We start from the raw sequence: 14,034 nt of genomic DNA, 5'->3' as shown, positions 1-14,034 counted from the left end.
AGTCATGTGGAAGAATCTCTGATGAGGATGGGGAAGTGGAGCTATACAATGGGGCACATTTATAAATACTGTTGCAAACTGGTTTTGAACTAGATATAGAAAAAAAAATGGTGCAATCACGTGTGCAATATTTACTGAGAATGTGATGGTCTTTTTTGCATGTTTTCCTTCTGGCTGACTGTTCTCAGTGGTTCAATTTTTATTTCTAATCCATTTTACTAGCGTCAAAATACATCAGCAGGAGATATGAAGGTTTTATCCACTTTTTAATTTGTTTAAAGGAACTACAAAACTTGTAAGTCCCTTTATGTCACAAACACATTTTGGCTAGAGACGTTTATTCGGGTGAATGTTATACAGAATTAACGTTGCCCATTTCTGTGAAATTCTAAAATCAAAAAGCAAAATAAGGACACAAAATCCCGCAGACAAGCATTTCTCTATAACTTAAAAGCTTTTCATATCAACCCTGTCACTACCGTGGGGTCTGCAGCATGATATAATACATTTCCAGCAGGAAATTAATTACAAAATCAATCAAATATTATTGCATAAAGAACTAACAATCCCTTTACTATAGAAGTTACTGTATTATGGGAAATGCAGAATTTGTAGAAGAATTTCATTAGACAGGCTTCCTAGGGCTTGCTAGCAGTTGACATAAGACACTTACAAATGGACCACAGTTGCAGCATGTTGGATGGTCTCGGCTGACATGGTCCATCAAACATCTGTATTGAGAGCAAGTACAATTCCTTTGATGAATTTGTCCTCATTATATGCATGATAGTTTTAATTATATTTTATCATGCAGTGACTCAGATGAAGAGTAACAGACCATAGGCACCTGCAATGCACCCACTGGTATGAACCCATGCCAATGGAGGTGGGGTGAGGGGTCAAGATATCAGCCATATTCCTAGCAGATATAAAATATATAATTGGTGGAGAAAAGCACTAAAATCTTTAGCACTTATGTAAGGTTCCAGTTTTAACCAGCCATGACATAAAAAAAAAATAATAATAATAATTAAAAAAAATGTCTGCTTTGACACGAAATACCAGCACTAATAAATGCATGGAAAGAAGTTTGGGGATGGTGAGACCCCTGTATAGCTCAAACAACCAACATGTTTTTGTAGAGTTCACACCTGCACAATAGTCATAGAACATAATAGTAAAATTAAACACGGTTAATCCCAGTAAATGAAGCTTTAACAAGTGTTAACAAAAAGATTTGTGTCTTATAAAAGCCCCAGATAATATACACGGTTACCATCCGACCCGTATAAACGCTGCTTTCTACAGTAGAAATCTGAAGTTCCTTAAAATGAATTTGGTTGTTCTCCCAAAGTGAGTTTTCCTGGTAATAAAAGTTATATTTCGTATTGTGAAAAGTTTCTTGCTAAAGGGGAATAAACAATTTTAACACTGAAGGAGAACAGTAGTGAACCGGACAGTCTAATTGTTTGCTGCATCAGCCTGCCGAGACCAGCCTTCTTCCTCCACTCCGGAGTCATACTCCTCCTCTGTCACCTCTTTATTTTGTGTTCTATGGAGAGAAGAAGGAGTAAATCAATTATTTTACATTCTGACTATGTAAATTTAAGGCACAGGTTGACACTTGAAAACAATTTTAAGCTTAAAGTCTCGTGTATTTCATTTTAGTTCCCTTAATTAAATGTAGAAGATAAATATGGTACTTTTTTTTTTTTTATTAATCTTGTAACCATTTATATTTTATTTTTTAAAAGAACTTTCATGGGGCAGCCTTATTCAAGAGACACAAACTATCTTCCCGTACTGGGTGTATAGACCGTGAAGAAGGGTGTGTGCGCGCTTTATGGGAGCTGCAACGAATGGCAGTTAATTAGTTAAAAACAGAAAAAGGTCATCGATTATCAGTCTCGGGAAGTCAAGTACAGCCCCTTCACTCATGAAGAAGTGAATTCCTTTACTTACCGAATATAGCTTGGCTCCTTTTTCCCTTCAACCACCTCCTGGTCCAACTCAACACAAACTATGTCAGTGTTTGGAACTTCAAACATGGGCTCAAGAAGCAGCTTTTCCTTAAAGAAGAAGAAAAAAAAACCCCATCAATGGCAAACCCATTTACATTTAGGATTTAAAAAAATAACAAAATTATATTATATAAGGTAATGGCTGTCCAACTGGCAGGCCTCCGTCACCCAACAATACTAAGCTGCTGCATGGTATGATGTACGTTGCTCTACATTTTCCACAGAAGAAAATACAATAGCTCCAGCAATAGGAAAGAATGTGGACTTACCATGATTGAGCGGAGGCCTCTAGCACCAGTTTTTCGTTCAAGAGCCAGTCTAGCAATGGCCCGCAGAGCACCTTCAGTGACGTTTAATTCACACAAAAACACAATAAATGAGTACAATGTAGTCAGACAGCTGAAGAAAAAAACCAAAAAACATCTCAACTTATATAAAAAGCTATTCAAATCAAACCTTATCCATGCTGAACAGAGCCTGGTATTGTGGCACAACGGCATTACGTGGCTCTGTGAAGATGCGTACAAGAGTCTGTTCATCAAGGCTGTGAAGGGGCACCACTACAGGTAGACGTCCCACGAACTCTGGGATCATGCCAAACTCAATGAGGTCCCTTGCTTCCACGTGACGCAGCAGCCGGTCCTTCTCTTCAATGTCTTGTACAGCGTTAGATTCTGCACTGGAATTTGCTAGATCTGCTGCTGCAGCAACTCGACGACCTTTCCCCATATTAGAGGCTATGCCAAATCCCAAATACTGAAGAGCAGAGGGAATACAAAATGAAAACATAAAAGAGAGGAATAAAATAATTAAAGTTTACCTTCTACAAAGCTATTAATAGCACATGCGCATCTACAACTGGTCAGAGCTTTTACCAGTCATTCCTCTGGTTTATGCACATTATATTACGCTACCTGCGTCGATACATGTTGTTTTGCATTCCGTCCGTGCACCATTACCTACACCTGGGTGATCGGACTACTTCATACGTTTTGAAACTATGCACATTATATTGATACCCAAATTCAGAGGTTTAGGACAATTTATATTATGTAGCTCAAGCAGCATGTTTTATATATAAATACTTGTAAATAAAGGGGTTGTCTGTCTAAGAAATTAGGGCTTATGTACGTCATATAGAGAGGAAACTCATGCCGCATCTAAGGGGTTAAAGGGACAAGATTGGAGTGCTCTCTAAATTTGGCTGTTGCAGTAGGATGTCGGCTGTATATTACATCTTCTGTGTCCATGCCACACACTTCAGGGTTAAATAGTCATGGATATTCTCTGGAAAATGAAGATTTCTTTGCTATCAGGAGCACAAAGGCCAGGGTGCATTAAAGAGGGGAGTAGGCCCATAAGGTGCAAGAAGTTATGAGAAGGAGTATTGTGGACCATATCGGCATTATATAGCACCCCCAACAATTTGATAAATGAAATACTCAAGTTCTTCCTAGAACAGTTCAAGTAAATACAAGTGCATATCTAAATCACCGTGTCAGGCAGGAGAGAGCCTAAAAATCTCCAATGTATACGTGACACTTAAACATCTTAACTAGTAGAGGGCACAAACACAGGAAAGTAATCTGAACAGTCAGGGGCTGCGTACACTTAGAACAGAGCTGCATATCTGCTGTTTATGTCGTCCTGTTGTGTGCAGAGGGAATCAGAAAGTACAGGCTGGACCCGGCAGAATGCCATAGGGGGAGGCCACCATGATCAGGGATGTTAGGAAGGGAAGGAGTTAAGGAGTTAGGGGTGTGGTTAGGAGGGGGCGGATGTGAGGGGGGCGAGGTCAGTTTACTTAACAGCACAGGGAAGCTTGTAGCAGCACAGGGAAGCTTGTCCAGGATTCGACAATGGATGCACTACTTACCCAGCTCCGGGCAGCAGTAGCAGAACGAGGCATGGCCTGGCTAGCGGAGGGGCTGGGGCTTTCCGGCCCGCTGTCTGGGGCTCCGAGCTCGGCGGTGAGCGGACGAGGAGAGGAAGATGGGGAGCCCCCTGGTTCAGGGGCGAGTACGGAGGACGCGGCCGTGTTTGGATCTGGGGCGCAGGCGGTGCCGTCCTCTCCTCCCCGGCGGCGGTCACGTCGCACGAGGCCTCCGGAGAGGTTGAGCCCGGAAGTGATGCCACGAGCCAGGCGCAGGGTAAGGAGCCCCACGAGGGACCCTCCAGGCCGGGCCCCTCGCTCGGCTGCCGTGAGCAGGACGGCCTGGTCTGAGAGGAATCCTGGAAGCCGGCCTGGCTCAGCGGAGGTGGTAGGGCAGGCGCCCATGCATCCGGGACCTCCCTCTGCCTCCAGACGACGGGACCCAGGACTTGCGGTGGGCCGTGCTGGCGATGCTCCAGTCGGGCGGCCCACCTGTACCCAGGATGATGCAACCAATTCCAGGCGTGTGCCACGGTCGGTGGTGACACGGCGGGCAGGAGGGCGGCTACCTGCGGGCCGCAGGGTGGTCGAGCCCCCCAACAGACGGGCGGAGAGGCCCAGTTCATCGGCGCAGTTACGGAGCGCTCCATCAGAAGGTCGGGGATGTCATGCATGCGGCGCTTGTCCTGGCCCGTCTGGGCAGGATGAAGTGGACGACCGTGAGTTCGGTGACCAAGAGGGACGTCTGGATGGATCCTTCGCCCCGGCTGGTGGGGACACAGCACCTGCGCAGCCCGGTGAGTCGCTGTCTCCTACTTTTTCATTGCCTGCTGTATTTCGGTCCCCAGGGGTAGGGGGTGGGGGTTCACTTTTGCCTACGGGATTGCCGGGGTGTAGCGGGGGGATTACAGGAAGTACGGGTGGTGGGGGTGAGATTCAGGAATTGTTGTGTTGTGTGCGTGACCTTTTGGCGCGATGCGGAGGGGGGGCGATAGGTTCTCCATCCCCGGTTGCAGCTTGGGTGGGGCCGTCGGGGCCTGCAGTGGTGGATAGCACGCTATGGGGAGCTGGGGTAGTGTCTAGGGAATCGGGCGTGGCAGTGTTGGTGCAGACAGAAATAGATGTGGCAGTGGATGAGGTGCGGTTGGACGATAAGGCGAAGGGCGAGGTCTATGTTTGTTTTGAGGGCCCATTGGGGGCGCATCTGAAACCGGAAGTAAGGGAAAAGATATGGAGGGATGAATATGTGGAAATTTTTTCATTGTTGCCGTTGGAGAAGTTCAATTTAGATAAAGGGAAGTGGTTGGAAAGCAAGAAGGAGAAGGAGGAAAAACGTCGGTATCGATTGATTCCCCAAACTTTTGTTAATTGGTTGCAGGCTTTTGCTATTTTGGCAAGCGTCATTGGACAGAAGACGCCGGAACATTGTTCGGGCCTCTTCTGTTATATGGATGCTATCGGAGAGGCTCATCGAGTTTACGGCGGGCAGACGTGGCTGCGCTATGATGAGCAGTTCCGGCAGCGGAAGGCAGTGAGACCTGACATTAGGTGGGATAACAAAGACATAGGGTTATGGTTGCGGGTCATGGCTCCAGTGCGTTTTGGCCAGTCCTTTCAAGGGGGTGGGGCCGGGGTGGCCGGCCCCTCATTGCCTTCGGGGGGGGGAGCAGGGGGGGCAGGAGGAAAATCCGGGTTCTGCTGGCAGTTTAATGAGGGCCAGTGTAAGTTCGGATCGGGTTGTAAGTTCAAACATAGCTGCTCCTCCTGCGGGGGGATCTCTCACGGAGCGGTTAAATGTTTTCGGAAGGGAAAAGGACGAGGGGCCGGGGGCGCTAGTCAAGGGCCGGACACCGGTGAGGTGGGAAGACATGGAGCCCTTTCTAAATAGGTACCCTGATAGGTCCAGGGCAAGTTTGTTGTTGGATGGTTTTCGGGTTGGTTTCCGGATCCCTGCCCCTGCTCACAAGGTGCCGTTTACCTTGCGTAGTTTGCGTTCAGCGTTGCAGTATCCAGGGGTAGTAGGGGATAAGTTGCGGAAGGAGGTGGAGTTGGGGCGCATGGCAGGTCCGTTTGAGAGTTGCCCTTTACCAGAGCTGGTGGTGTCACCACTGGGGGTGGTGCCTAAGAAGGAGCCGAATAAGTTTAGGCTCATACATCATTTATCTTACCCGAGGGGGCGATCGGTTAATGATGGGATTTCTCCGGAACTTTGCTCGGTGGCTTACACGTCGTTTGATGCGGCAGTTGCGTGGGTGCGCCGCTATGGTGTGGGTGCATTAATGGCAAAAACGGATATTGAGTCGGCCTTTCGCCTCCTCCCTGTGCATCCTGACAGCATACGGCTGTTAGGATGTTATTGGGACGGGGCTTATTTTGTGGATCGCTGCCTCCCTATGGGGTGTTCTATTTCCTGTGCCTATTTTGAGGCTTTTAGTTCTTTCCTGGAGTGGGTGGTTTGTGAGGTTGCGGGGGTCTCATCGGTCATACATTACTTGGATGATTTCCTGTGTGTTGGTCCAGGCGGGTCTTCGGTTTGTGCTACGTTGTTGAACACGATAGAGTGGGTGGCAAAGAGGTTCGGTGTGCCTTTGGCCCAGGACAAAACGGAGGGACCTAGCTCCTGTCTGGTCTTTTTAGGAATCACCATTGATTCTTTGAGGATGGAGTGTCGGCTCCCGGAAGATAAATTGGTAGCGTTACGGGCGGAGGTGGACCGGGCTAGACATTTGCGTAAGATCACGTTACGTGCTTTACAGTCATTATTGGGTAAGCTTAACTTTGCTTGCAGGATTATGCCCATGGGCCGGATTTTCAGCAGGCGGCTGTCGGGAGCGACGGCTGGGGTGACAGCCCCTCATCATTTCATTCGTCTGACACAGACGCTGAGGGCAGATTTGGCAGTTTGGTTTGAGTTTTTGCATCGTTATAATGGGAGGTCCTTGATCATGGCCCCGGTGGTTGACAGCGTGGATTGGGAGCTGTTTACAGATGCTGCGGGGGGCGTGGGATTTGGGGCTTACTGCAAGGGTCAGTGGTGCGCGGCGCGGCCTGAGGAATGGGCGGAGTTGGGTTTGGTGAAGAACCTGGCATTCCTAGAGCTGTTTCCCATAGTAGTGGCGGTGGAAATTTGGAGTGAGAGGTTTCGGGACAGCAAGGTACGGTTCCATTGTGACAACTTGGGCGTAGTGGGGGCCATTAACAACGTGTCAGCGTCATCCCCCCCGGTCGTCCGGCTTTTGAGGCACCTTGTTTTACGTTGCTTGTCTTTGAACGCTTGGGTTGTGGCGGTTCATGTGCCAGGGATCAAAAATGACATCGCAGATTCTCTTTCTCGCTTGCAGTGGGAGCGGTTCAGGATGGTGGCTCCGGACGCGGAGGAGGACGGGATCGCTTGCCCGGAATGGTTGTGGGGGCTGGGTTACGAGCCGCAGGAGGTTTGATTCAGGCTTCGCTTGCGCAGGGTACTTGGGCTGCTTATGATTCGGCGTGGCGGGAGTGGGACAGTTGGTTGGCAGTTCTGGAGGGTGTAGTGACGGATGAGGATCGGGTGGTGGCGTTGTTAGTTTTTCTGGGGCAAGTCTCTATCGCGGGCTGGTCAGTGTCCAAGGTGAATCGTTTTGTGGCAGCCCTGGCTTTTGGTTTTAAGGTCCGGGGGTACACGGATGTTACAAAAAGTTTTTTGGTTGGCCAGGCCCTGAGGGGGTACAGGAGAGGGAGGATGTTGCCGGATCGGCGGCGCCCTGTGTCGTTTATGTTGTTGGAACAGTTGTGGGGGGTGTTGTGTGACATTTGTTTTTCCAGCTACGAGGTGACCCTGTATAGGTTGGCATTCTCGTGGGCATTTTTTGGGGCCCTGAGGGTCGGGGAGCTGGTGGCTCCCAGCACAAGGAGACCTGGGGGGTTGAGAATGGAAGATGTGTTGGTAACGGATCGGAGTGTGGAATTCTGGATCCGGCGGTCTAAGACGGATCAAGGGGGTCGGGGTAAGAGAGTGGTGTTGGGGGTGGCCAAGGGGGTCAGGATGTGCCCGGTCGCCTGCTTTGCGGGGTTCAGAGAGGTCTCAACGGTGCGTAGGGGACAGTTGTTGTGTCATGAGGATGGGTCCTTTATGTCCCGGTATCAGTTTACGTGGGTTTTTCGTAGGTGTCTGCGGAAGTTGGGACTGGAGGAGGCGTTGTTTTCCCCCCATTCTTTTCGGATTGGGGCAGCGACGGAGGCGGTGGCATGGGGGTTGGGTGAGGAAGTGGTAAAGCAGATAGGTCGATGGGATTCCCGCCGCTTCCAGCTGTATGTGCGCCCTCAGTTTATATGATAGTCCAGTCGTAATCCCTCCTTCTCTACACTCCCTCCGGCTCCCCTCATCGTTTTTCTCTCCTCCTCCATGTTTCGCTTGCATCCTTACTCGTTTTGTTAATCAGTGGTTTTATTTTTCAGGACCCGCGGGCCGATTTGTGTGGATCGTCGGGCATTCCTACGTTCATTGGGGGGCGGAGCGGGCGGATGTTCGTCCAGACGGGCGGCAGTTGGGTTTTCGGCGGGAGGATGTAGTCGTGCGGTGGCTGGGGAGTAGGGGGATGCTGTGGAGTCGGGTGTTGCCGGACGTGCATCGGTTTGCGCTGATGGACAGGGCCCCGGATGTCTTGGTGTTACATGTCGGGGGTAACGATTTGGGTAGTCGTCCTTTTCGGGAATTGATCAGGGATATAAAATACGATCTACTCAGGTTATGGTCCGTTTTCCCGGCTATTAAGGTGGTGTGGTCAGAGATTGTCCCGCGGAAGGTTTGGCGGCATGCTAGATCGGTGCAGCGGTTGAATAAAGCCAGGGTTAAGGTTAATCGGGCAGTTTCGGGTTTCGTGGTGAGAAATGGGGGGGTCTTCGTGCGTCATTATGACTTCGAGGATGGCCAGGGTAATTATTGGCTAGGTGATGGTGTGCACCTGACGGCCGTGGGGATCGACCTGTGGACTCTGCGCCTGCAGGAAGGTATCGAAAGGGCCCTCTCGTTGGGTGGGGGCTCGCATACTTAAAGGTGTCTAAGTATGTTCGTGTGGCGGATTGGGGGTCCTTGGAGTTGGTGGTAAATTACTGTGGGGGGGGGATTCATAGGGGGTATGGTCCCTCCCCAATTTATTATGGTTGGTAGTCTGCTCAATTTGGGCTCCTGCTGGGTGGTGTCCCGAGGAGTGGTCAATTAGGGCTCCCGCTGGGTGGTGTCCCGGGGAGTGGTCAATTTGGGCTCCCGCTGGGTGGTGTCCCGGGGAGTGGTTGCGGTTGAGGTCAGCCAACTGCAGGTATAACGGTGCCCCTGAGCCAGTAGGGTGACGGCTGGGAGTAAAATACTATGCAGGTGGGCTGTTTCGTGACAGACTTTTGTAGCTCCAAGGACTCCCCTTCCATTGTTATTATTATTTGTAAATTGTTGTTCTTGATGTTTGTTTGTAAATAAAATGGCTGCTGTGGCCAAATTTATCCAACCCAAGTGTCTGAGTCTTATTAGAGGGACAGGGGGTTTGGGAAAAGGTATGGCCATTAATGGGGAAGGTGAGTAGGTGAAGCCACTTCCCCCCCCGGTAGGAGTGTACGCACTCTACAGTCCCCTGATCAAGTACAGGCTGGACCCGGCAGAATGCCATAGGGGGAGGCCACCATGATCAGGGATGTTAGGAAGGGAAGGAGTTAAGGAGTTAGGGGTGTGGTTAGGAGGGGGCGGATGTGAGGGGGGCGAGGTCAGTTTACTTAAGGGTAGGAGAGGGAAAGGCGTCGCCATCTTTAGTAACAGCACAGGGAAGCTTGTCCCACCCTCCCTCCCAAAATGATGTGTTCATCTGTGTGACTATTTTGGTATTTCGCTTTGTTGCTCGTTGTTTTTGTTTTTCCGCAGGTACCAGAGGATGCTGTGGAACAGTTTTGCAATGTCGCAGCAGTTGTATGGCGGATTGGGGGTCCTTGGAGTTGGTGGTAAATTACTGTGGGGGGGGGGATTCATAGGGGGTATGGTCCCTCCCCAATTTATTATGGTTGGTAGTCTGCTCAATTTGGGCTCCTGCTGGGTGGTGTCCCGAGGAGTGGTCAATTAGGGCTCCCGCTGGGTGGTGTCCCGGGGAGTGGTCAATTTGGGCTCCCGCTGGGTGGTGTCCCGGGGAGTGGTTGCGGTTGAGGTCAGCCAACTGCAGGTATAACGGTGCCCCTGAGCCAGTAGGGTGACGGCTGGGAGTAAAATACTATGCAGGTGGGCTGTTTCGTGACAGACTTTTGTAGCTCCAAGGACTCCCCTTCCATTGTTATTATTATTTGTAAATTGTTGTTCTTGATGTTTGTTTGTAAATAAAATGGCTGCTGTGGCCAAATTTATCCAACCCAAGTGTCTGAGTCTTATTAGAGGGACAGGGGGTTTGGGAAAAGGTATGGCCATTAATGGGGAAGGTGAGTAGGTGAAGCCACTTCCCCCCCCGGTAGGAGTGTACGCACTCTACAGTCCCCTGATCAAGTAAAATGGGCCATTTTCAGGGGATATGTCAAACGTCTGATAAGTGGGGTCCCACCTAAACTATTAGTGGATATGCCATGAATGTGCAAAATTGGGAAACCTTTTTAAGGATTTAAAAACAAACCTTTTCATTCTTCCTCCTACTGATGATCCTGTCCAGGCCATTGAAAGCTCCAGATGATACAAACAGGATGTTTGTCGTGTCAACTTGAACGGTTTCACCGCGCAGCTTCCTTGAGTTTTTCTCTGGGACATTAACAATAGTACCTTCAAGAAGCTTCAGCAAACCCTAAAAATGAGTTACCGCAGGTTTTTAGATTTATATATGATCAAGTCTACTGGCCGAAGAATAATAAGAATAATAGGAAGAATAATAATAGATGCACCAACACAGCAAAAATAAATACATTTCTATATGTCCTGGAAACAGTAATATTATATAAATATGACAAAGCTATACAGAACTATAGACTTCTACAGAGCAGGAGAAGTTAAAAAGTGTTTTATTTATTACCTACATGCACATAATCAAAAAAGGCTACAAATCAGCCATACCTGCTGCACGCCTTCTTCGCCCACATCCCTCAGCTGATGTATGCCAGGGACACTGCCAATCTTGTCAACTTCATCCAAGAATACAATGCCTGAGGTAAAAGAAAATTATTATCCTCTATTTAGATGCCATTTAAACGTAATTTTATTTTAGTTTTTTTTTACTGAGGCTTTGTACACATCTGCGTCAGAGGCTCTGTTGGAGGCCAAACTCACAATTTCCATCAGATTTCATAGGAAGAAAAGCAATGCACCACGAAGAAACCCGACATAAATCAATGGGGTCTGTCAGGTGCAGGTGATATCCTCCATGCGACAGATCCGGCATTGCGTCACAGTTTCCGTTTGTAACAGAAACCGCAATGAAATTGTGAATAGAGAAGAACACAGAGGAGCTGAGTACATGGAAAGTCAGATGAATTTATAAAATGAGAAGGACACTATACACAGGGAATATCCATAAATAAAATATATGGGATAGGTAGAGCTCCCCCATCCAAGCGCTGCTCGGCTGTTACTGTAACTCCCATAGAACAGAATTAAGAGAGGCGCGAGCATGCGTTACTGCCTCCCCCTGGAATCAGTGGCCAGCGGCCACCTCACCAAGTGGAACGGGGTCCAGGGAACCCCCGTTCACCACATTTGTGCGGGTCCCAGAGCTTAGACCAGCACCTATCACACATTTATAGCATATGCTGTGGATATGCCATAAATGTCTGAGATGAGAACTACCCTTCAATTCATAAAACTATAGCTTGAGAAGCCATAAACACACTAAAATCTATGTTGAAGCATGAACAGTATGGTAAAAAAAAAAAAAAGATGATTAATAACTACCCGTTCTCCTTCTAAATCAGTTACATGCTGCAATTGAGGTGCTATGACCAAATCAGACACGTTGACTGCCGACTGCCTTTAAGAAGAAGTCATATAATCAGCCTCTATCAAACGATCTTAAATATACAGGCATAAAATGTACACATAAAGTACAGTTAAAGAGGCTCTGTCACCAGATTTTGCAACCCCTATCTGCTATTGCAGCAGATAGGCGCTGCAATGTAGATTACAGTAACGTTTTTATTTTAAAAAAACGAGCATTTTTGGCCAAGTTATGACCATTTTTGTAGTTATGCAAATGAGGCTTGCAAAAGTCCAAGTGGGTGTGTTTAAAAGTACAAGTCCAAGTGGGTGTGTATTATGTGCGTACATCGGGGCGTTTTTAATACTTTTACTAGCTGGGCGCTCTGATGAGAAGTAACATCCTCTTCTCTTCAGAACGCCCAGCTTGTGACAGTGCAGATCTGTGACGTCACTCACAGGTCCTGCATCGTGACGGCCACATCGGCACCAGAGGCTACAGCTGATTCTGCAGCAGCATCAGCGTTTGCAGGTAAGTCGATCTTACCTGCAAACGCTGATGCTGCTGCAGAATCAACTGTAGCCTCTGCTGCCGATGTGGCCGTCACGATGCAGGACCTGTGAGTGACGTCACAGATCTGCACTGTCACAAGCTGGGCGTTCTGAAGAGAAGAGGATGTTACTTCTCATCAGAGCGCCCAGCTAGTAAAAGTATTAAAAACGCCCCGATGTACGCACATAATACACACCCACTTGGACTTGTACTTTTAAACACACCCACTTGGACTTTTGCAAGCCTCATTTGCATAATTACAAAAATGGTCATAACTTGGCCAAAAATGCTCGTTTTTTAAAAATAAAAACGTTACTGTAATCTACATTGCAGCGCCTATCTGCTGCAATAGCAGATAGGGGTTGCAAAATCTGGTGACAGAGCCTCTTTAAGTTTACCGCTCAGACGTCACTGGTAACAGTCCAATATCATTCAGTATGGACACTCTCTCCCAGAAAAATGCAGTGGACAATGCGCAATCCAATGAGGGTGTGGATGGTAATTCTTATCCTTGTAGTTCCACCGAGCTCCTTATCGTCTCTCTCCACATTCAAAGAACTCCTGGTAGGAAAAGGATCTTATGTCTCTAATAGATGGAAAAAGTATATAACTGTACTTTATATATGCCATTTAGGGTATTTGTTGGATCACACCCAATTTAGTTTTGCCTGCTCCGGTCTGAGAGAGATATTGTGGGTATTTGAGCCAAGAGAAACCACCATTATATTTATAAAATATTGGTTCCGGTCCCGATCATGTGATTGCAGGGAAAGTTTGTTGATACAACAAACTTCCACGGTGACCGATTGCGGGTGCTGCAGTCGGTGTTCATGGCAAAACCGGAGGCCATACAACGGCCCTCCGGGTCTGCCATGCACGGAAGCCTCTGGCTGGCCCTCATAGGCTTCCTGTCAGTGTGACTCTCAGCGTCACGCTGAGTTAATAATACATTACATTACCTAGGTAGTATAATGTATTATAGAAGCTATCAGTGCTGCAGGTCTTCAAGTAAAAAAAAGGTAATTAAAAGGTTTTATAAAAGTGTAAAAATAAGTTACAAAAACAAAAAATGCTTTTTTTTCCTATAAAGTCTTTTATTATAGGAAAAAAATGAAAAAAATGAAACCGTTAAAAAAAAAAAAAAAAATTATATATATATATATATATATATATATATATATATATATATATATATATATATATATATAAAAAAGTACACATGTTAGGTATCACCGCCTTCATAATGACCCAAACTATAAAAATATAATCTTTCGCGCACGGTGAACGCCGCAACAGAATTAAAAAGCAATGCCAGAATCACTATTTTTTTGGTCACCACCCCTCCCAAAATATAGAATAAAAAGTGATCAAAAAGTCGCATGTACTACAAAATAGTAACAATAAAAACAACAACCAATTCCGCAACAAACAAAGTTCTTACACAGCTTTTTTGACTGAAAAATAAAAAAGTTACGGCTCTCAGAATATGGTGACATAAAAAATAAATTTTATAGAAAAGTGATTTTATTGCGCAAACACCACAAAACATTAAAAAAAACTATATAAATATGGTATCACCGTAATCGTATCAACAGACAGAATAAAAGGAATAAAGTAAAATGTCATTTATAGCGCACGGTGAACACGGAAAAAAAAAAGACAAAAAACATTGTCAGAATTGTTTTTT

The 14,034-nt window shown here is 47.0% G+C and overlaps 1 protein-coding gene across 1 annotated transcript in view; it reads right to left on the bottom strand.

Moving 5' to 3' along the window:
* Positions 1–305: 305 nt before the first annotated feature.
* The window catches only part of LOC142750472 (ATP-dependent clpX-like chaperone, mitochondrial), a gene marked incomplete at its 5' end in the record, with an annotated part of 33,434 nt that continues 19,705 nt past the window's right edge, over positions 306–14,034 (bottom strand). The window contains 6 exons of the mRNA XM_075859475.1: positions 306–1,552; positions 1,963–2,069; positions 2,291–2,384; positions 2,479–2,777; positions 10,509–10,673; positions 10,940–11,028. Of these exons, the coding sequence (XP_075715590.1) occupies positions 1,462–1,552; positions 1,963–2,069; positions 2,291–2,384; positions 2,479–2,777; positions 10,509–10,673; positions 10,940–11,028 (845 nt within the window). The remainder of the gene's footprint in view (positions 1,553–1,962; positions 2,070–2,290; positions 2,385–2,478; positions 2,778–10,508; positions 10,674–10,939; positions 11,029–14,034) is intronic.

The sequence above is a fragment of the Rhinoderma darwinii genome, chromosome 3 (genome assembly GCF_050947455.1).
Source record: "Rhinoderma darwinii isolate aRhiDar2 chromosome 3, aRhiDar2.hap1, whole genome shotgun sequence".
Classification (NCBI taxonomy): domain Eukaryota; kingdom Metazoa; phylum Chordata; class Amphibia; order Anura; family Rhinodermatidae; genus Rhinoderma; species Rhinoderma darwinii.
The sequence above is the reverse complement of the archived record's forward strand: the minus strand, read 5'-3'. Positions and strand labels throughout refer to the sequence as shown.